The sequence below is a fragment of the Balaenoptera borealis genome (genome assembly GCF_965194805.1).
Source record: "Balaenoptera borealis genome assembly, chromosome: 1".
Lineage (NCBI taxonomy): Eukaryota > Metazoa > Chordata > Mammalia > Artiodactyla > Balaenopteridae > Balaenoptera > Balaenoptera borealis.
The window spans coordinates 26729162-26753245 of NC_138860.1; the positions used below are offsets into that span (position 1 = coordinate 26729162).

Consider the following 24084-nt stretch of genomic DNA (forward strand, 5'->3'; position numbering starts at 1 on the left):
GTGCTCTGTATGTTTATAAAGGTTTTCTGGAAACAAAGCCTTCAACTAGAAGAGAGTGCAGAAGCGTCAGACAATGCAACAGGCCCTAAGTGAGACAGGACGGCATTTTCTCCACACAGATGCAGGGATGGCCCAATCTGCTGCTGCTGCTGGAAGGTGGTGTCACCTTGCTTTGGTTTTTACGTCCTTCCAGCCCCCACGTCTGGAGGGGTGTGCCACGGTGCCGTGGTAGACAGAGTGTTTATGTCCTCCCTGAGACCAGAAGATGGGATGGAAAGGATGAAAAGCATAACAGCTATGTTAATAACAATTTGGAGAGTTTAATGGTTTAGGAGACAAATGCAAGTAAGGTCATATATTTGGTAGTCCTCCCCTGAGGGAGGGGGAAGAGCAAGGGGTTAGAAGCAGTTCTAGGTGCTGCCTTTATGGTCTCTCCTCTCCCAGGGGATGGTCAGAGTTAGGTGGCCACTCCACCAGCTCTTCTGTTGAAAGCATTATGTCTAGAAAACCCTATGGCTCCTGGCTTCTTAAGAACTCACGGCTTCTGCTACAGTGGCCCAAAGGGAGCCCACGAGGGTCTGGTCTAGCATTTGGGGACAAAAGAAAGGGGTAGCTGGAGCTGTGCGTGTCCAGGCCAGATCAGCAGAGTAGGAGATACGGATTCAGAGCAGGGCTGTGCCAGGAATAAAGAGTATGATTTGCTAGGAGTGGCTGCTGCATTCTCTCTCGGACTGTGGAGCACTGGTTGATTGGACGGACGAGGTACCAGCATCTCGGGAAGTGCCTCATGCTGCCCAAGGGAGTATCTTCAGGGGAGGGAAAGAGACTGTCCTTGAGGGTGGGGAACCCTAGGCCTTCTTCCAGTTTTTGACCTGTTTCTGCTTTCTTACCTGAGTGTATCCAGGTGAGACAAGCACTGTTGTAACAAGGGGCTGTGTGTCCAGGCCCAAGCAATCCACAATGACTGTGAAGGCCTTTATTCTGTGCCAGCCCCAGAGGCACTGGACTGAGGGAGAGTCACCAGTCCAACAAAGCCATCACCACTTCAACACCTAGCTTCTTGACACGTTTCATGTGTGATCACCAGCCCCGTGACTCTCAGGGATGCAGGACAATGCCAGGGCTCCGGGACTGAGCCCAACATCCACCCACCCCCACCCGAGCTTCTGAACTTGTTGGGGGCCAGCCCCACAGTGGGAAGAGACAGGCCTCATCCTAGGAAGGCCCTGGGGCCTGGGAGCAAGTCCTCAGCCAAGGTGTTGCTCTAGTAAGAGGGATCCTCCCAGGCCTTGAATTGTTTCCCCCCTCTGTTCAGAAGGATGAACTGGATAGAGGAATTCATGACTCTGAGTAGGAGAAAAGTGAACATTTAATGCCACCATAGTTTGATTCTTTTTAAACACCAGATTCTTTTTTGACAACATTTTTCACCTCATATGCCACAAAAAGTCAGAGATCGTAGCCAGCAAACAATGTCTTCACACTGGAAATGGCACACAGCTTAATGAAGTCATGTCACCAGGTTTTGAGAACTATAACTTTCTTTTCCAGACTGTTCTCCAGGTAGCCTGCTCACATTTATCATGATCAAGCCAACAGCTAACTTATATCGCTATGCGAAGGCCCATACACAAAACCAGCCTGTTTGCAAATAGGCTGTTGGGACCTACCCAAGTACAGAATAGTTGAATTTCTGACTTTAACAAATGAATTTTATTAAAAGTTTTTAACAGCAAACACTTGTAAGCTATGAACTTAATTTTTAAAATGGCATCAATCTTTTATCCAAATAGTGAATTTAAAACAATGACATTAAATACCACCATTGAATTTAAAGGAAGAGTTTATGAATTCGCTGTTTCTGACACAATGAATGCACTTGGGCAGGTCTTGTCTCCAGTTTTCAAATTGGCCCATTTCTACAGATTAGCATATTTATATACACATACATACATGACAAGAGCTGAAGGAACCACAAAGATCATTTAGCACACTGTCCTAATTTTACAGATTAGAAAACTGTGTTCCAGAAACGTTGGGTAATATATCCAAGGCCATAGGACTATTGTCAAAACTGGAGTTAGAACGCAGGTTTTCTGTCCTATGTTCTTCCACCATGTCACATACCTTCTGTACACATGCATCCGTATACACCCCCATGCACACACACGTCGGTGTACATCGGTACATCGGTATGGTGTGTGTCCACATATCCACTCAGACCTGGTGCAACAGCACGTCATGGGAAGAGTCCGAGATGCCAGACTCAGATCCCAGTTCTGCTATAAAACTACTCTGTGAACTTGGGCCAATCATTGGCTATTGACTTCAGTTTCTTCATCTAAAATGATTATCCCCAGCTCTTGAACAGAGCTTTCACTTCTTCAAAGCACTTACCAACAACTATACCATTTTCTCTTTACACTCTCCCAGAAGGGCAGCTATTATGACCCCCAACCTTCCATCGGGGACCCCGAGGCCCAGCAAAGTGAAGCGACTTGCCCAAGGTTGCATAGCGAGTGAGGAAAGCAGGCCTGGAGCCTGGTTTCCTTACTCTGAGCTCAAGGCTTTTTCTCCTAGGTTTAGCTGCCTCTCAAATGAGACTACTGACCCCAGCCCCTCCTGGCCTCTCAGGGATCCAGTGAGGGGACAAGATGCTTTAAGTATTATGGGTTGTAAGACTCACTAAAGTGCTTTGGTTTGTCCAGAAAAAACATGTACTATATATATCCAAGGTAAGGAACTTCAGTTTCCTTTTCCAAACCCCTTCAGTAACAGCAGGGGTGGGAGGTGGGACGTCTTAGGGAAATGTAGGAACCTAATACTGTCTGCACTTTTCAGAAATTTAGTGTTGAACCAGCAGGAGGAGGCTGGATCCTCTTTCACTCAGGCCTGTGGAGGCTGACTTCCAAGACCGTTATCATCAAATTCAAAAGGAAATGATCTTTTCCTTTTCAGCTACTTACTTCAGAAACAAATTAGATTTTGAACTAAGCCCTGTACTTTGAGGATTGGATCCTAATCCCTGTTCTCCTGTTTTATTTCTCTTTCCTCCCCGCTGCCTGTGTCTCTGTTAACAGAGCTTGCTACAGTGAGGAGAAAAAACAGCCATAGGCAGATCCACCAAACTTACACTTTGATGCATAGCACTTGGATAGCATTTCCAACCATGGTGTATAAATAAGTTATAAAACACGAGGCGCCACAAAACAACATCCTGAGTTTACAAATAAATTATAACTTCTTCATAAACTGAATATGACAATGTGGGGTGTTGGTTAGCAGTATGGGGAATGAAACAGTGAGCCTCTTTAGGATAGAAGGTAATTTCTACATCTACATAAAATAGATGTGTGAGTGCCAGGATTTCAGCACTCGCCCTACACACATGGACGCTGGGAACTGCATCTAGAGAATATTGATTATATGCACTAAAGGCTTGATGCCACCTCAAGCACCTCAAGTATGTCTGATATTATGACATCATCTCTGGTTCCGAGCAGGGCCACCCCAAAGCAGAAGGCATTGTTTGGGGATGGATAAGCAGCTTCTAAAACTTTGCAAACACTTTTTCTGAGAAGATGAGCTTCTCCTGGATTGGAATTATGCTGTTATCTGGAAATGACAAGCAGCTTGGAATAGATATGTATTTTGTCGGGAAGATTGCTAAGGGACACAATTTGTGAGTTTTTACCCACAAATGTTGACAGATCTTTGCTGGAGGAGGAGAAAGAGAGATTATAACCCAAAGGAACACTATATTCTATTACCTGTCCATCCACTACTGCCTCCCCCCCGAAAAAAAAATTTTTTAGAACATTTGCTGGCATTTGTCAATGAAACTGAGTGTCAGTTTTGCTTCACTGGGCATAGAGAAAAGTGGGCTGCACAGGCCTTTCTTGAGCAGTCAAGTTTCAGCGTGACAGTGTTGAAGAGCGTGTCCTATGGGGGAAGATGGGCTGTACTGCCTGTGTGGCGGCAGGCAGGCCCCAGGGCCAGCGCCAATGGATGATTTATTCAGCATCAGTTTGTCAAGAACAGGGCTTTCAACGTGTTTCTTACTTGCATGGTTTCAGGGTTTAAAATACACTGCCTTTAAAAGTGAGGAAATCTTTAAATATGTGCTCAAGGAGTGGGGCTAATCTTCCAGCAGGAAAAGAACACTGAATAAATTCATGAATTTTTCTGGTTTCAATTTTGAAATTAACTAATTTTTAGTAATTTCTGTTACAGCCCAAACCCTTCTTGGAATAGGGATTTAAAAACGTTCACCACATCATTATTTATGGTGGGAGCCTTGATTACAGATCAGCAGTAGCCAATGACACAGGCAACTGTGTGTAGAGCCAGGCTAACAAATGCTTGGGCTCTTGCAAGCCCTGCCTCTAACCCAAGAAACCCAGATCAGACAGCTGCTTTTGAATAGTAACACCTAAAAGGCTGATGGATTAACCAAAATTCATGATCAGCATCAGAATCTGAAGCCCAAAAAAGGGCTCTTGCTCAACATGAACAGAAATCCGAGAACCGGCACAAGATATATATGTGTGTGTGTCAGACTTTTTGAACCACTGCCCTGGATGGGTTTTGTGGCTATGATGAAGTCACCACCACCTTCCAGGAACACAGACTCCAAGCTTAAGACTAATTTATGACAAATGGCGAGACTCCTGCCCGCCGAATTCCCCACTCTGGGCTGCATGGCATTTTATCCCAGCTGTCTCCTCTCCCCAGCATGGGGTCCCTTGTATGAGCCCCACCTGAGTCAACACAGGACCAACCTCTGCATTTGCATCTCAAGCTCCCCACCTTCAGGATAGCAACTGCAGATAAAACAACAGACAGGATGTTTCGATTTCAAATCTGGAAGAGATGAAAGTTAGTGACAGCTTCCCCATGATGTAGAGGGGAATTCAAGGACAAGAAGATCAAAAGTTGCAGCTCTCAGGTGGGGCTTGAAAGCCCAGGATAAAGCAAACTCTCACTCTGTGGCAACATGAAACACCATCATGAAATGCAATATGGATTCACTCCCCAGAAACAACATCACTATTCCCCTTTTGGGCTCTGAGTTTTGCTTCCACCTTACACTAAACTATTTGGAGAGGGGAACAGATTTCAGACAAAGAATTAAGGCTTCCACGTATAAATGTTAATTTCAAATAAATATTTTTCTGGTCCTTTCATTTGTGGATAATAAAATGGAATAATGGGTTCTTTGACATTCCCTTTGCCTTCTTAGGTTATCTGTCACCAAAACCACAAGGAGACCTGGACCTACCTCACACCTGGCCATTGAGTGAGGTGTTCTTCAGTTATTAGAACTGCTACACAACAGCTGACCAGCTGTACAATCAACTTACAGGTAGAACCAGGAATAAGCACATTATAGCATAAAAATCATGATTTCTTCACATGGTTTACAAATACTTGGTGTGTTAAGATGTTTGTAGCTTACTTACGTTAGAAAAGAAAAGAAAGGAAAAGAAAAAAAAGGAAAAAAGCCAGTGGACAACCTCCATGCCAAGTTGTTCTCCTACACCACGGCCAAAAGCATCCTGTGAGAAGCTCCATGTTGTGGCATCTTGCGAGGCCAATCTGACTTGGCAAGAGAGCTCCTGGTCTCATTCAGCCCTTGGACTATCTCATAAAGTTGCTACAAACATATAAAGCAGGTTTAGGCAGGAGGCAAGCAGAAGGCCACTCCCCTAGGAAAGTTTCCACTGATCAAGATTTTAATTTCTGTAGATGTTTCCACTTAGTCTCACTCCAGGAAAGGCACGAAGGCCCCAGTGCTGGCCTGCTAAGGAAGTCAGCACAGTGAGGTAACCTGTGGGAAAGACGTGGCCAGGGCAAAAGCTAAGGACACTGATTACTAATCAAGTGCGTTTGTTTCCAGCAAAGACTAGGATACTCACCTGTGACAATCCCTCAATTAAAGGCTTTTCATGAAGTGGTGTGTATCAAACCAGCAACCAAAGAAGTGCCGAACGGAAAACCCAAACAAACTCAACAGATCGGCATCCTCTGGGGTCCAGAAGCTTCCATTATGCTGCTGTTGAACAAGGCCATGAACACAAGTGCTGAGACCAGAGGTGCACCCAGAGCCGTGGGGCTGCCCTTCAGAATGAGGTTAGGGTGTGGGAGCCCCGCCTTCCAAGGGGACAGACGCACTTGTTAAACCAGAGGGGGAAATGATCCGCTCTGGAGTAACTTTTCACCATATTGTAGCCCGTTGCAGCTGTCAGATGGGAGTGCAGCTTCTACGTGCACCTCTGCATAGGAGCGTGCTCTAACCAAACACAGAGCCAGACTTGTCATCCACGGAGCTGCCTTCCAGTCTAGGGGGCTGACTTCCCAAACAAAGCTAATGGGGCCGTCTGTGCCCTGTTCTGACCAGTAAAGGACTGGTACCGTGAAGCTCACAAGACTACGGTTCCCACTTACTGAGTTCAGCTGAGCTATGCTGGGCTACACGTGTCCTGAAGAGCACTGTCAAAGAAATGCAAAGGTTCCTTTTCCTTGGGGAGCAGCTGGGGCTGAGGAGTTGGTTAGCCAGGACTGCCTCGCCTGGAAATAGGCTCATGAAGATATGCTGCATTTGAGGGCATAAAGAACAGGGAAAACCCTGGGCACCTCTACCAGTGGGCAGGCTGCAGGGGCCTGGGAGAGGGCCCTGACCTGGAAGGTAGGCGAACGCCCTGCTGTTCCACAGCTGTTATTAGACAATCCCTTGACCACTCTGTGCCTGGGTTTCCATCACTAAAATGGGTATAATAGTCCCTAAGGGATGAACATCTCAATTTGAGAATGAGGTCCAAAGTCAAGCCCTGTACATCCATATGCATGAAACTCTGTGCCCTGCCTCGCTACAGGTGTGTGATGTATGACAGGAAAACTTTCTCTGCCTTCAGGTGTCAAGGTTGAGTGGCCAAGCCTAGTTGTTTCTTGGGATGGAGGCTTTGGTTCACACGAGGACTGGGACTTCTTGCATTTAAGCAGCACCCTGGGCAACAGAAAAGCTGTGCAACCTCACATCCATCCTTGTTCTGGACCAATACTGTTGCGATCTCTGAGCATCTACAAGCCCAAGAAGGTCTCCAAACTGGGAAAAATCCTCTTCTCTAATAAATTTGCAAAACTAGGGAGCAAAAAAATATGGCTCTGCTGAATTGGTTCAAGGTTTCAATCCAGAGTCTTTGGAATAAAAATGAATATGAAAAATGTTATGAGGGCCATGAAAACCCTGGATTCGTGGGTAAAGGAACTAGTATATGTGTTCAGGATTTGGAGGGGAAACTACTTGGAACAAACATCCCACCCAAAGGGTAAGTAGGGCCCAGGTCATAGAGGCTCCTTTCCCCCTAGAGACGCACCCCTTTCTCCTCTCTTTTCTCTCAAGCTCACGTGCACCTGCTCCATGATCGACCTCCGAGTCTGCCCGCTGACCCTGCCACTTGTAGGAGCTGGCATTGAGCATCACCCGCTGTTCCAACCTTCTTTGGAAGGAAGTCTCTATCTTCTGTTTGAGTGGCCTTCCCAGCAGAACCATAGCAGACAGTTAACATTTATTCATATGCAATACCGATTAGGAAATAGCTCTACAAACACAACTTACTTAGAAACAGCAAGTCAGAAATAGGATAAAACACCAAGAGAAAACGAGCTGTAAATACATTGCAAAAATGTGTTTGATTTTCTTTTTTGTTCGTTTTGTTGTTTTCATCTTGACTAGCACCATCTGTACACAAGAAAGTATGAACATAAATGTTTGGATAATAACAAAGATTTGCAAGGCACTTCATCAGTCATTCGGAGTAACTTGTTTTGTTTCAGCTTTCCACAGCAATCCCACGTCCACCCTCGCCTTTTCTCACAAACCAGGAGAAGAGTGAGGTCTCTTTTGCCAGCAGTTCTTATGTACAAACAAGTTCTTTAAAGTTCCTCAAAGTGCTTTTTCAGTCTCACGGGGGCTTCCACGTCCCTTGGGTTTCCCATCATTTTCTCCTCTCCTGCGTGTTTGGTGTTTGCACCTTTCCTACAGAAAACAAAAGAAAAATCGCCTTCCGCTCCACGCTCACTCCAGACTTGCCACCGACCTTCGTCCTCCTTCCGTGGTCACTGAGCACGGCCAGCACCGAGGGCCCGCCGAGCGCGGCTGCCTGCGGATCGGGAGCGAGGGCCGGCCGGGCGGCGGCTCCCGTCAGCGGCGCCGGGAGGTGATGTCGAAGCAGGTGATCATCATGAGGTGCGCCTTGCAGAAGTTGACGCGGCTCTCCAGGCGCTCCGTCACGCACTCCAGCGCTTCCAGGTACTCCAGGGAATCCAGCTCCAGAACCTGCTCCAAGTCAACTGCAAAGAAGGAGAAGCCCGATGGAGACGCGCGGCCAGCGGGGAAGGGTGATCGGACGGCTCAGCCGTGCCGGCCCGCGGCTGCTGCACCTGCACCTGTACCTGTACCTGCGCCTGCGCCTGTACCTGCACCTGCACCTGTACCTGCGCCTATACCTGTACCTGCACCTGCACCTGTACCTGTACCTGCGCCTGTACCTGCACCTGCACCTGTACCTGCACTTGAACCTGTGCCTGTACCTGCACCTGTACCTGCACCTGCGCCTATACCTGTACCTGCACCTGCGCCTGCACCGGAAGGTCTTAGGCAGCGCTGCCGCACCCTCCTGCCCAACCCTCTGCCGCTCTCAGGTCGAGAACAGAACACTTTACTACTTGTACTACTTTACTACTTCGTTCCAACGCTAACGTTAGACCCCTGGCATTTTATTGCGACTCTACTGAGGGACAAAGTGACATCAAGCTCTCCCCACCTCCACCATCTCCATGACAGGATTTGGGACTCTACCAGCACCATTTTCTTTATTAACTAGAAAATAAATAAAGCTTCAAGCTGAGGTGTGGAGAAGCCCTTCCTTTTTGGGGACTCACCTGAACGATGTTTATACCTCCGCCTGCTGATGTAAGTGTGTTGCTCTCTGGTTAGTCCTTCACACAGCTGTGTGCAGCTGCCTCTCTAAGCAGTGACCCTGCCTCTTGGCACTTCCTAGTACAGTTTCATATACTCACTGGTCCTTTGGGAACTAGGGTGGTGATGGAATCTATGTTAATAATTACGATTCTTAGACTCATAGACATAAAGAACGGACTTGTGGTTGCCAAGGGGGTGGGGGGGTAGGGAGGGATGGACTGGGAGTTTGGGGTTAGCAGATGCAAACTAGTATATATAGGATGAATAAACAACAAGGTCCTACTGTATAGCACAGGGAACTACATTCAGTATCCTGTGATAAACCATAATGGAAAAAATATAAAAAAGAATATAGATGTATGTGTGTGTGTCACTGAATCACCCTGCTGTACGCAGAAATTAACACATTGTAAATCAACTATACTTTAATTAAAAATAATAATAATTACGATTCTGTCCTCAGAAGCTGAGATTTAGGACCCAGATGCTGTCCCTAATGTTCAGGCCTGCACAGAGTTAAAAGTCTGTTTCCTTCAGTTCCTCAAGGGCAATTATCTGAGACCACCCTCTCCTGGCCCCCGGCCACTACCTGGTCCAGTGGTGACTGGGCAGGGGGATAGGCTGCTACAGAGGGCCCAGCATGGAGAGGACAGGGCAGTGGGGGTGGCCCTGGAATCCAAGGCAGGAGACCTGCACTTGACTCCCAGGTCGGCCATGCCTAATCTTTGCTGGCAAAGGGTCCTTAAAAGTAACAGGAGAGTCATAATCCCTAGTCTCCCTACTTTCCTAACTAGAGTTGCCATGAAGAGTAGAACCAAAAAGAGACGATGAATGTGGATGTGGTCTGAGAACTGTAATAAGCTACAGGAACATCAAGGGTTGACATCAAGGCTGACTTCTTTTATAGGAGACTTAACTGAGCTCAGAGAAGTGAGGCGTCCTGCTCAGGGCTACGCAGTTAATAAGGACCGGGGCTGGGAATGAGCCTGAGGCTCCTGAATATCAGTCTAATATTTAAAGACCAAACAAAACCCCTCAGAATACCATAACCACATCAGCTATATTATTGGATCACCTTGGAAATTTTAATAAATGGATTCCAGAACATTTCTTTCTAGCCAACACCCAGCCTATTACCCACACCCAGGGAATAGTCAGAATACAGTCTCATTGATTTTTGGGGGGTCATTCTTGGTTTCAATTCATCTTGAAGAAACAATCTGTGTTTCTCCTTTCACGTAGCCTTCTGTTCATTACCTTTCTCAGCATCAAAAAAATCCCTGATTCCTGACATGAACAAAGGCAAGAAGGAAGGGATCGTTTCCTGGAAGCATCTACATATGTACCGACGTTTAAGCTGCTCCCATCCTGGGAAAAATGTGACTTTGTAAGACGAAGACAATTATCAAGCTTGCCTTAGGCATAAATAGCTCTCAAAAAATGTTAATGAAAACAGCAAAAAGGAAGAGGAACTGCTGAATGGGCACCCCTGGGATCTCGAAGTGCCTGAGGATTCACGGAAGAAGGAAAAGGGTGTGCACATGTGGGAGAAACATAGCCTTAGGCTCCATGTTTATGCCGCGGCCAGACTTCAGCTAATGTCCTTGTTCGTGTCTTGTCTGCCCTATCACAGCCTTAGATGGAAATACCCTGGAGAGCAGGAGTTCATGTCTCTGTCCAGATTTCTAACAAGGGACCTACCTTGCTGCATCATGCAAGCAGGTGCTGAGGAAATGTCTCCTGTTGAGGATAGCTATTTTGTTAACTCTGGGATAATACGAACACTAATTACTACCAGACATTGCTCCTTCATCATGGGCAGGCAGCGTAACCAGCACTCGACTGAGAGTAACTCGTTCACTCTCACAACAACCTTATGAGGTAGGCACCATTATGTGCCTACCATCTGACAGTTAAGGAAATCAAGGCTCAGAGAGGTTAAGCGTCTTACCCAAGGTCTCACAGCCAGCCTCCAAAGTGGGTCTGCAGGACGGCGGTTGTCACCACAAATGGTACAACTCAACAAGGTAAGATGCATCACAGACTGGTCCCAGTGCCCTGTCCTCCCTTTAGGTTCTTTTGATCATGAGGTACTCAGGGGAGATGTTATTACCTCAGTGCTATGGAAAGGAAGCCGCCTGAAGACATACTGTGAAAGTGGCAGGGCACAGCTAGAAGACCGGCAAATTCTGTCCTTTCTTCTTTGCCCAGGATCGTTTCACCCAGTGTTTCTTAAACCTAAGCCCCAGACTCTGCCTGCCATGCTCCCGGCACTGGGGAGAGGGTGATGTGACCTCCAGGGGGCAGTCGTGAAGAGAGGGAGGCACAGGGAGGCTGAGGGCCTGGAGGGGAGAGCTGGTGAGTGCCGGCCAGGAAAGGAGGGAGAGGAATTTTAGTGGAAGTAATGTACTTTATTTCAGAGAGTAAGTCGTCTAGCATTGGGCCCCATATCAGTGAAACAGTTGGGACCAGATGTGAGCTTTATTTTGTGGTAAATGGAATGGTTAGAAACAAATAAATAAGAAAATTGAATCCATCTTTCAAAGAGAGCAGAATTGTTCTGAATTGTTATTAGATGGTTACTGTCATCCTGGGCTGTCTATTAAATGGAAATAACACTGTGAATGTTATTCTTTTCACTCAAAAATGTTTTTCTTGCTTTCTGGGTTCTTTTTGAGGCTTTTCTAGGATTGCACATTCTACCCTATTAAGCACTCTATAAATTCTTGTCTCTTTCAGGCTAGACATGCAATGTGATTTTTGTGGCCGGGGAGCAGATTGGTAATATAGCCTTCATGTCTGGGTGATCGTCCACCACATGTAGGGGGAAAAAAATCTCATTTTCAGGTGCTTTGGACTGAGACACATAAGAAATAATCGTGCAAGAGCAATACTCACTGCCCTGCTGCCGCCCACACCCCTCCCACCTGCCCCCCCACCTGCGCTCAGGGAGGCCGTCTCCAGCCAGTGGGCATGGAAGGCCCTCGGGTTCAGACAGCGTCTGTGTCCCTCTCAGCCTGGCCTGTTTAACTGGTGAACCCAGGAATCGCAGTAACGGGCCTTACATTCGCTGAGCCACTTGTTGGGATCCAGCATCAGATACTGTTTCGTCGTCTCCAGCTCCTTCATCAGCCACTCGTACTTGGCTCGGACCTCGGCAATTCTCTGCTGGCGATGCTCCAGAATTTTCAGCTTTGCGTTGAAGCACATGACCTCCTAGTACACAGATGGGAAGGAGATGGGGGTGGAGGGGGGAGGAGAAAGGACCTTCAGCTCCAATCCAGCCCAGGCAACCTCTTCTGGAAAGGAATACTTGTGCTTATGGTCAGTGCAAAAGGAGCAGGTCACTGGGAAGTTTGGGAGGGAGCTGGGGGCTCAGCTCAGACAGCCCCCTCACGGGGTAGGGCTATCCCTGGCATATCTCAAATTTAGAAGGCGGCGGGCGCTCCAAGCTGGAGCCAGGAGAGCCTGGAAGACCACCAGCTCCCCCGGCCTTTGAGCCTTCAGAGGTCTCCGGGCGGAGAAGCAGGCTGCTCTCCCGAGCGGGGCGCACGGGCCCGCCTCCCGCCGGAAGCCGCTGGCAGGCGCCTGCGCCCTCCTCTCGGGCGCGGCCGCGGCGTCAGCCCGGGACCTGCTGGGGGACCGCCACCGCGTGGGGAGGGGGAGGCGCACCTTGCTGCTGCCCCCTCGTCGCCGCTGCAGCCGCTCCACGTCGTCGATTTCATAGACTTTGATCTCAAAAGGTTCCCCGAGGCCCCTCTGGGTGCTGCGCAAGGGGCCGTCCACCCAACGGACCCCTGCGCTGTTGGCCGGTTTTCTCACAGGGGAGGGGGTGTCAAGGGACAGCGCCGGGATGAGCCTCCGTCTCTGGGAACCTAGGCAGGGGATTAAGCCTAAAGTTAATCGTTTTGAATTTCTATCTTTTAAATGTATTTTTTTTCATTGTTTAATTATATGCATTCAATATTTTTTTAACATCTTTATTGGAGTATAATTGCTTTACAATGGTGTGTTAGTTTCTCCTTTATAACAAAGTGAATCAGATATACAAATACATATATCCCCATATCTCCTCCCTCTTGCGTCTCCCTCCCACCCTCCCTATCCCACCCCTCTAGGTGGTCACAAAGCACCAACCTGATCTCCCTGTGCTATGCGGCTGCTTCCCACTAGCTATCTATTTTACGTTTGGTAGGGAAGGGTAAGCTGTGACAAAGTGAGAGAGTGGCATGGACATATTAAATGTATTTTTGATGCAGGGGGTGGTGGCGTGACAGCCCTGCCGGAGCCTGTGGCAGAGCTGTGTTTGAACCCCTCCAACCTCCCACCACCCGCCTCAGCATCCACTTCCTTACCTGGCACTTGCCTTTACCTCCACAAGCTCAGATGTCCCCCCTCACCTGTTGAGCCACCTGTGGTCTTCCCCCTGAAACACACAGGCTGGAGGACACTAGAACTGAGAGTCACCCTGGCCACACCCTCAGCATGGACAAGTGTTACTGTGAAATTAGAGACGTTCCATCAGCGAGAAAAGATCCTAGTGTTTGGTATTGTGGTAGGAGGAGTTTATTTGCTTCTAACAACAACACTGGAATAAGCACTGATTATGCCAGGCCCTACTTATCGTGCCTTACACACTGTGACAGAGACTGCTAGCTGCCCCCCCAATACCTGCCCTCCTCTTCTTCCTCTGCAGAAGACCCCGAGTTGGAGCAGGGAACACGGCCACCCAGGTGTACCCTGTGTGGTACATGTGACTTAAGCTCCACCAGTGCAATAGAAGCAGAAGTATCCTGTTTAACAGTTAGAAAGTGTCCTGAAAGGGTGAGGTCTGCTCTCCTCGTCCTCTTGCCTTTGTCCCGGATGGAATATGGGCCTGCTGGCCGGTCCATGACATGAAGATCATAAACAACAGAAAAACAAGAGAAGGAACCTGGATTCCTGACACCCTGGAGACCTTCACAGTGGTACATGTGTTACAACTGAACCTACATTGACATGTCATTATCCATATCGATACCCAGGGTCCATAGTTTACACTGGGGTTCACTCTTGGTGTTTACATCCTGTGGTTTGGACAAATGTGCAGTGATATGTATCCACCATAATACGATCACACAGAGTATTTTCACTGCCCTTAAAACCCCCTACACAGACTTTTACATGAGAAATTAATCTCTATATTGTTATTGGGGTTTTCTGTCACAGACAAGCCTAGTATCTAATTTAATTCTCACAGAAGCAGAAACTAAGGAACAAAAGACTTCAGCAACTTGCCCAAAGTCTCAGTATTCCCTTGTTTAAAAAATCCATTGCCCACATTCTCCACCAAAATAAAAAATAAAAATATCAGATAATAAACGATTTCCCCAAAGGATGGGTTATGATTAAACATCACAGAACTTGGCACCTAGTAGGTGCTCACTGAACATGAAAATCCTTTTGATTGTTTTTCTTCATAATCTATTTGAGGAGATGAAAAACACACAGAAATCATAGAGACTGTATGGTTAGGCCATTTAAGATGGCTGTGCTCTTGTTCTCTATAAATCCCCTGCTTGACCAGTCCCTGCTTCACTCACATGACTACCCAATCCTCTTAATTACAGGGCTTAATCAGTCCCTGATAACCAATGAGCCCACCTGACATCAATTCCCCCTATAAATGGTAGCTTCCTTCTCCCCCAAGTAGTGAAGACTATTGCCATATCTTGTCTGCCGCACATGGTGGGGTGTCGCTCCAGGACCCTTTGCATCAGATCCCTCTGACCAGTAAACCACTGATGTCTCTGTTGCTGCCTCTGGGCTCTTCCTTCGGTCTCGAGGCTGGGTAACTGCAAGGCTTGTGGGCCTGCAGGGTGCAGCCCAAGAACTGGCGAGCGTAGCTGGGAGACCGAGGAAACTCCTGTGAGTGCTGAGATGTTGGGAAAAAAGGACAGGAATGGAAAGTGGCAGGGGTAATCCCGAGGAGGCTGTCCACTAACATGGTAGGGCCCAAAGTTTGCAGGGATAACCCCGCAGTGGGGCCCCGTGGCAGCTGTCCACTGTGAGAGATGTCTTTCTGTTCCATTATATAAATGCTCTCTTCGTAACCTCCGGATCTCCTTCCAGTTTAAAAGTAGCAGCCCCGTGCTCGTGGCTCATCTGACTGCCCAAGGATGGCTGGTGAATACAGACAAAATGCAAGGACCTGGATTACCTATCAAGGGTGTTATCTGGTCGGGTAAGACAAGCATACCCCCGACCTACCATGCCTAAACGATTACAGGCCCAGGCTTTAGGGATATTAACTCAGGAACTGGCTTGTGAATTGGATGTGGCCAGTTACCCAGAAGGGTTTCGTTGGGGCCCATGGCAACGGCAAACTAATAAGAGTGCCCTTGGGCCTCTGGTCCCAGCTCTGGCAGGAGGCAGAGCAATGATACAGTGTGGTGGCAGCAACAGCTATCTGCCGTCTACAGTGCGTTACAACAGGTGGAAGACGTTACAGAAGGCCTACCCGAGTCACCCAGCAATGCAAACAACCCCTATCTGGCGTCTAGGACAGCTGAGCATGACATATGGGACCCCCATGGACATTGACAGTGACCAAGGGCCATGCAGCTCAGGAATGGGCCGATAAACATGACATACACTGGCATTTCCTCCTGCCTTACGACCCCGCTGCTGCCAGGCTAATGGAAAGGATGACTGGGCTACTTAAACAACAACTGAGATGGGAACTCGCTCTCTCAACATGTGGGCCAGGGGACTAACTCCAGCCCTAGGAGCTATAACTGAACATCCCAGGAGCAATCGTCCCAGTGCCGACGCCATGTTAACCCAGCGGAAACTAGTCAACACAACCTGAGTTCAACAGTTGCCCACCGAAGGAGCGTTGCCAACTACCGGTCAGGACAACAACTCGCTTTGGCCCTGGCCACAGGATCTACCCCCAGGGGAACACGTTATAAAATGGCCCTGAGACTGGCAGGTAAGTCCCTGGTGGTTTGGGTTTGCTGCCTCGTGCGGAATAGGATTAGAAAGGGACCTACAGGTTGTACCTGTCTTCTACCTGCACTGCCCCCCCCGACTACTAAGGGAATTAATCCAGGGCCCCTACTGGAGAAAGGCACCATTCTATCACATCGCCTCTCCAGTATTCAGCACCGGCTGTGAGGACTGGGGGTGGACAGGCAATATGGTACTGCAGGCCAGGATGAAAGCACAGGCAGGGGTGGTGATATCTCAGGATGCTGACACTGCTTGTATTTTGCCTAATGATCACGATCTTCCCTGTAATCCGTCTGTTAAACATCTTACATTTCATCCCTAGTCTGAGCGGAGGTAATCTGTCTGTGGACTGGGTGACAACGGTGGCCTCACTACAAAATGAATTTGATTGCTGGGTCTACAGCGATACGCCGTTGTCGTCCTCCTGTGAACTTCTATGAAAAATCGACCGGATAAGCACCTGGCTCCAAAGATTGCCCGCCTCTTGGGCTCTTGATACTCTTTCGCTGCTGGTGTCTGTACTGCATTTGTGGTATTTGGTTGCAGGGCACCTCTGCACACCTGACGCCAGGGATATCGCAGAAGAGGGGTGGACCAAGATCGTAAGGGTGGTGCAGGGTATGTACGGTAGACTGTATGGTGAAGCCATTTAAGACGGCTATTCTCTTGCTCTCTGTACATCCGCTGCTTGCCCAGTCCCTGCTTCACTCACATGACTATTCAATCCTCTTTATCAGAGGGCTTACTCAGTCCTGATGAGCCCACCTGACGTCAATTCCCTCTATAAATGGTAGCCTCCTTCTCCCCTGAGTAGTGGAGACTCCTTCCGTGTCCTGCCTGCCGAACAAGCTGGGGTGTGGCTCCAGGACCCTTTGGGTAAGATCCCCTGTCCAAACACCATTGATGTCTCTGTCGCTGTCTCTGGGCTCTTCCTTCGGTCTCGAGGCTGGACAACTACAAGGCTTGCGGGCCTGCGGGGTGCAGCCCAGCAGATAACATGAGATTTGTGCCCTTAGAGGCAGGTCTCTAGAGGATTATAAAAGCAATCACCATAGGACTGGCAGGGCCGGGGGCACCACGGCACCAAGCACCACGTTTTCTGGTGACTGGTGGCATGAGTGAGTGAAGCCAGGCCCTGGCTTCTGAGGACGGGGCCTAATCTTTTCACCCACATCTGAAGTGGATCTAGCCTCGTGCTTCGGGCAACTACCATGTTTGTTCCCCTGGTTCTGGCCCCTCTCCCGCTGGGAGGTTGCGGGCCTGGCCCCCTGGGAGGGAAGCCTGGGCCTGTAGGTGGCGGTGCTCCCTCAAACAGCTGCATCTGCTGAGGCACACCCACCTGGCAGCTCCCCTCTCTAGTAAGGGGCATCTAGGAAGCTTGCTTTCTCCTGGAAGGAGGATGGCTGGGAAACGTGACACCACCCCAACCGGTTTATCTTGACGCTGAAGGGAGCCCGATCTAATTTAACTCAGGATTGATATGTGGTCCCTCCTGAGTCCGAGGAAAGAAGGCGGAGTCTGCCTGAAGCCGTGGCTACCTGCACTTAGAATCTGGGCTGATTCTGCTTTTAAACAGAGTGGACTCCATCCAGTCAGATTTCAGCGAGAGTGAAGGAGAGCAAGAGAGCTTGCACGCCATGATACAGCAGCAGTCAGATGGGGCTGCTGCAGAACACGTAGGGAGGCCGAGGAACGCCGAGAATGCAAAGGATGCACAGTCTGGTGGTTTCTCTGGAGGACCTGGGAGACGGGCTGCATCGCTAGTGGGCTACTGTTGGGGGAAGCACTGGTCCTTACAGCACCATCCCCGTGGTGCTCAGGGAACCCCGGAGGAGTTAGTGGCCTCTCTGCCCCGCTCTCCCTCCATCCTCCTCCCCCTAATTCCAGTGGGTTCTGCCTGTCGAGTGTTGGGTCACCATGGCCTGCGTGGCCTGATGACCCTTCCAGAAAGAAAGACAGTGTACTTTTCTCCAACTTTGAGAGATCCACTGACTGCTAAAGAAAGCTTAAAGTACCACAAGCTCAGAGAGAAAAAGAGCCAGAACTCTTCGGTATAGAATCAGGGGGCCAAGGCACAGGACGACCTTCTCACCACCCTAGGGAGCTAGGAATGTGAAAAGCCACTACCTGCAGCTCCAGGTGCTGGTGGTGATCGGGTAGCGCGGGACTGTTCAGAGTACGGGTGGGTGGGCTTTCCTTCAGGAGACGACGAGGGACTCTAAGTACATATTGATAGTTAATCTTCTCTACAAAGCATACTCTGTCCTATAGGCTCCTTGATTTCATATCAAATCTCACTTTTTTGGGCCCAGATCTTTATCTCATGCATGCTTGCACGCACGAGCACATGCGCGTGCGTGCGCACACACTCACACACACTGACTTAGAAAACTAGGAAGTGTCAACCACTGAAGCAAAGTAAATCTCTGTCTCCTTGACAATGGAAATAAGCCAGCTGATAGTTTTGGGTTTTTTAAATCGGTCTGATCAAGCTAGCTGACTCTGAGCAAGCGGCTCTGCCTTTGTGGGCTCAGCTCCAGCCCCCGTCAGATGGGGCTGCTGCAGAACATGGAGGGAGGCCGAGGAACGCTGAGCATCAGTGGGAGGATGTCCAGCTCTCGGAGGCAGGGAGAGTCTGAGCATCTTTCAGGTGGAGACCGGGCCTGGCCACCAGGCAGCCCGAGTTCCTCGGGCTGCAAACACTCGTGATGGGGCTCCCAGGAAGCCCTCTCCCCTCCGTTGGATAATGTGTACTCAGCCCCTAGGAAGGGTGACTGGTCCTCCCCCTCACCTCCCCTGACGCCGAGGACAAGTCAGGGAGCAACAGCCCCTCTAAAAGCGAGGTCAGTCATGTATGGCATCTCAGTCGTTTAATCCACTGGGTGCACGTGTTCAGATGTTTCTGGGATGACTCTTCTAAGGATCTGCTTATGTGAGAAATAGGGGAGGAACTGAGGAGGGTCATGGGATTGGTGGTGTATCAGTTACCTATCACCGTGTAACAAATTAGCCTAAACCCAGCAGCTACATTCCTGTGAGGCAGGGAGCTGGGAGCAGCTTATTTAACTGGGCAGTTCTGGCTCAGGGTCTCTCGTGAGCTGCAGTCAAGCTGTCAGATGGTGCTGCCATCATCTGAAGGCTTGACTAGGGCTGCAGCATCCACTTCTAAGCTCACTCATGTGGCTGTTGGCCGGAGTTTCAGTTCATTGCCCGGTGGGCCTCTCCACAGGGCTACTTATGGCATAGCAGCTGGTTTACCCAGAGCAGGAAAGAGCAGCTACCGTGTCTTTCACAGCCTAATCTTGAAAGCGACATACCATCACTCACTTCCGCCTTATTCTATTGCACACAGAGACCAACCCTAGTATAGTATGGGAGGGGACAAAGCAACGGTGAATACCAGGAGGCAGGGACCATTGGGGGCTACCTAGGAGTCTGGTTACCACAGATGGCATGTGATCAGATGGGAAAATATCAGGAATAAGGGTCACTCTCTATCTCCTTCCAAACCACTCCAGGACATCCTATGAGATCACCCCAATTGGGGAAAGAAAAGTAAAGAAGCCTGAATGGAGAATGACATTCCACTGGGCTATCGTAGATTAATAGAAATACCCTGAAGGCAATCTAATTCCCATTGCCTTCTTTCCATGCTTTTTTGCAATCTTCTCAACTTCCTCACCACGTCAATCAATCCCTGCCAGGGTGGGAAGTGAGTGCCCAGTGTCGGGTGAGTTGCAGTCTGGGGGTTTCTCCTGCATGTAGTGAATGGCTATCTGGGATTTTCTGAGTGTTCTGAATTTGGTCACTGGTAAATCAATTGCATGAATGAACTGATATCGTCCAGGTCTTGCACCCACCACTGAGCCTCCCCTCCCCTCTCGTCTCCTCCAGAGGTACACTGGAAGCCTTACTTGGGGTGTGATGGGGAAAGCTGAGGGCAGGGGCAGGGGAATGTGGTCACACCAGAGGAGATGGAGTTTAATGCTGTGAAGGAAGTTTCAGAGGGAGAGATGGCGCCCTCACACTGCTGGAAAGGGCACAGGAAACAACGGTGCCCAAACGCCATGTCATCACTACAAGAGAACTGACCACAGGGCCTTTGTCTGGGTCCCCACAGAAATATGATTTCTTGGATTTTCAGCATGCTCCACCCTCTCCACCTCTCAAGCAGATGCTTCCAGCTTTCTGCTGAGCCTAGTTCCTGTCAACAACCACTTCCTTCAAGGTTGCTGGAAGGTCAGGGAAGTGTCCGCTGTAGAAGCTGTGGGGAAGCGCCTTAGTCGGGCAACAGTGGTGCGGAGCCCCGTCAGATGCAGCTGTCTGGTCTGGGATCACACGTCCTGATGCCAGTGGGTCAGGATTCCTTTTTCTTCTCTATCACTCCCTGCTCATCAGCCCAGCACTCAGTCTGGACATGGAGACGTCAAGTGTGTAAAAAAAAAAAGCACTTAAGCTGATAAATGCCAATAGCTTTGCTGCATGAAATGGCCCCGATTTGACCTGAGCCCACCCCCTCCCCTCCCCATCCAGGCTTGGCTGCCACCTGCGTGCAGCAGGAGGGGCCCCCAGCCTGTCACACCCCACTCTATCCTCCGCAGCACTGATGGCCCCAGTGAGGAGTCTGATGTTGGGCCTTCCATTTTTACCATCACTGAGTGCAGATAAAAATGTCCACATTCGACATATATACACCACTATGTATAAAATGGGTAACTAATGAGAACCTACTGTATAGCACAGGGAACTCTACTCAAAGCTCTGTGATGACCTAAGTGGGCAGGAAATCTAAAAAAGAGGGGACATATGTATACGTATAGCTGATTCACTTTACTGTACAGCAGAAACTAACACAACATTGTAAAGCAACTCTACTCCAAAAAAAATTTATTTTAAGAAGTGTCCACACGGAGTCTGAAGATGCTGCTTCTTAGGTCAAATGTCAGGAAACATGGGCATTCTGAGCGCCGAGGACTCACAACGCTCCTCAGGGAACACGCTGATGTCCATCCCCAGTGCCCGCCCCTGAGAACCCGCCCTCATCAGCTTTCCCTCCGTCACCCTCCGTCTTCATTCCGACTCAGGGTACAGGCACTAGAAAGACACTGAGTCAAAAAGCAGAAAGCACGAACGCCGGGAGGACCCACAGGCATCCGCGGTGAGGAGGGGGAGGGGAAAGATCAGCGTGTGTGGATTTACTGGCCAGCACGAGCCAGCTCCGCGGCCTCCCAGGTGAATGGGGATGGGGCTGCACGGGCTGCTGGAGAGCTTGAATTGAAGAGTGAACCCTTCCCAGGCTGGACAGGAGATGGGGAGGGGCCCGGCCGCAGAGCCCAGGCCCCTCACACGCTTGCCCTAGGCCTCTCAGCCCCGTACCTGCCTCCACCCACTCTCCACTCTAAGGGGCTTCCTCGGTGTCCTAGGGAGCCAATTACTTTTCTAGTAGTTCCCGACTTACAGTCAAAAAGGCTATCTCATTTGGAACCCTTTCTCATCTGTTTCTAGGTAGAGTCTCTTAGAAACACTCTAGAAATCTTACAGCTGCCAAGAAGCTGCTTGCCTTATCCCCGTTTTCATTAAGCCAGGAACCACTGTGTTTCCTGAATTCATTAAAACAAAATAAGATTGCACCTGAGAACCGAACGAACCGAGGGGTACGGACAGAGTGAACCATGGTGCTCTAGGCCCTTTGGAGGAGTAACTGGTCACAGATTTTGGTGCAGTGGATCTGCTAACTGAACCCGGCAACCCATCGGTCAGTAATGTTTACTCAGCACCCAGAGAAGGGAAGGCACAGTGTTTGGTGCTTAGAGTGGGAAAGAAAATAGAGGATAGGCTTAATGTTTAAAACACGGGTCACCAGCAGGGCGAGATACGAGAAGTACATAGAAAAGAACTCAGCTAACTTGCAGGACCACACTGTCAGCCAGCCAACCAACAAATGCCATCAATCAATGGTGTCCAACTGATTCATGGTAACCTGTACCAGCCCAGCACTGGGGACCCAACAGGCTGAGTCAAGTGCCGAACAGGCCTCTCAGGAGCTCATGTCCAGGCAGATCAAGCCCTGGGTGCATCTCAGAACCGACACACTCCCTGGCTGGCTTCTCTCCTGGGCTTTCTGGATGCTGTGTCACACCACACCCGGGCCTGCTACAGTGGAAATGAACTTCACTCAGACCAAGGTGCTGATCTAATTTTCATATTTCCCCAGCCAGCCTGAGAGACAAGGAAAAAAAAAAAGAGAGAAGCCAAGGGGGTAACACACCAGGTTTGGGGTGAAGTGTCGGAACATGAGGAAGAAGAGAGAGAGTGTCCGGGAGAGCCCACATGATACGTGATACCAAAGAGCTATCACTGAAAGGATGGGGCCTCGGGGGGCCAAGCTGATGTAACCATGCCATAAACTGCCCATCACCGATTTCCATCCTCTTAGCAACTGAATGCCCTCTGGGCAGGGTGGACATTCGCTCCCCACCCGATCTGGCTGTCTTCACTCTACTTCATGGCTAATGGCTACATGTACACATTCGTGTACCTACCACGGGGGAGCTGGCAAGGAACGGTGGAGGGATTGATGAAAATCCATCTACAGAAAGCAGCCCACAGCTTCCGTCACCTTATGACACTCTCAGCCAAGAACCTATGATGACTCCCCATTGCCAACTGCAATAATTCTTATCACAGTTGCCAGATGTTCAAGGAATAACTTGATCTGGGCTTACATCTTCTGTCCGTTATTACATCCATTAAGAATATCCCCCTTGGGGCTTCCCGGGTGGCGCAGTGGTTGAGAATCTGCCTGCTAATGCAGGGGACACGGGTTCGAGCCCTGGTCTGGGAGGATCCCACATGCCGTGGAGCAACTAGGCCCGTGAGCCACAACTTACTGAGCCTGCGCGTCTGGAGCCTGTGCTCCGCAACAAGAGAGGCCACGACAGTGAGAGGCCCGTGCACCGCGATGAAGAGTGGCCCCCACTTGCCGCAACTAGAGGAATCCCTCGCACAGAAACGAAGACCCAACACAGCCATAAATAAATAAACCCCCAAAAAAAAGTTAAAAAAAAAAAAAGAAGAATATCCCCCTTGTTGAGTTAATCCCACTCTTTATCCATAAACCATGCTCTTACTGCCTCAAGCTCGTGCTCCCATCACTGCCTCAGCCTACTATGCCCTTTACCTGCTTTGTCCCAGCATCCTTTAAGGCCTGGCTCAATCCCAATGTTTCCCTGTAGCCTTCTTCAATGTTCTGGGCCCTCTTTGTCTAAATACTTCCTACCCTTAGCTCTCACGACCTCACTCAGCACTTGGCAAGGCACCTTGGTTCATGGTTCACTGTTCCCTGTTCCACACTCTTCATCCTTGCTCGCCAATGAGATTACACACTTCTCACAGTGGCCTTGTCTTCTACGCTGCCTGCTCCTCCCCAACCACACTTGCAACTTCCATATCACCAAGCTCTAACTGCACAGACGAGGCCTGATCAATATTTAACAACTTAAAAATAAATCCCATTGACTACGGATCATCTTATGGAAAGGAAGTCATATTACCACCAATATTCTTTATATTATTTGCACCAACTTCTACAACATGAGCATCAGAGCAGACCATGGTGGTTTTCTACCAACCCCTTCATTTTACTTTGACGTGAGAATACTGAAGCCCAGAGAGTATAGTTATTCCCTAAAGGTCACACAGCCCAAGACCCCAAGTCTCCTGCTTTCTAGATCAATCATCCCACTGCACCAGGTCGAGTTCTGCACACTCTCCGCCGACATGGATCTCCAGGAATGGGACTGGAGAAGTGAACCATCGTGATGTTTGGTTGTTTCCACTGTTACCTGTACTACAAAGCACTCAGAAAACTCAAGGTTCTCTTCCTGGCAGTATATTTCTAGTTCATTTTCACTAAGGAAATAACCAAAGCATTAAAGCAACCTTCACTAACAGATAACTGCCTGTCTCCTCTGCAGTTCCAAATGTCTCTAGTGATTGTAAAATCAGGCCATTGAGCTAGGAATTTCCTTTGAGGAGTTTTATGGCTTCTCTTAAAGAAGTTGTTTTTGATTTATGCTGATCATGTCTGACAGCCAGCATTTTTCTTA

General features: G+C 49.1%; 1 protein-coding gene across 3 annotated transcripts in view; it reads right to left on the reverse strand.

Annotated features, from left to right (window-relative positions):
* Positions 1–1351: 1351 nt before the first annotated feature.
* The window catches only part of KIF26B (kinesin family member 26B), a 496534-nt gene continuing 473801 nt past the window's right edge, over positions 1352–24084 (reverse strand). For all 3 annotated transcript variants that reach the window (XM_082339855.1, XM_082339856.1, XM_082339857.1), the window contains 3 exons: positions 12656–12858; positions 12049–12199; positions 1352–8352 (listed from right to left, as the gene is read on the reverse strand). In XM_082339855.1, the coding sequence (XP_082195981.1) occupies positions 8204–8352; positions 12049–12199; positions 12656–12858 (503 nt within the window). In that variant the 3' untranslated portion in view covers positions 1352–8203. The remainder of the gene's footprint in view (positions 8353–12048; positions 12200–12655; positions 12859–24084) is intronic.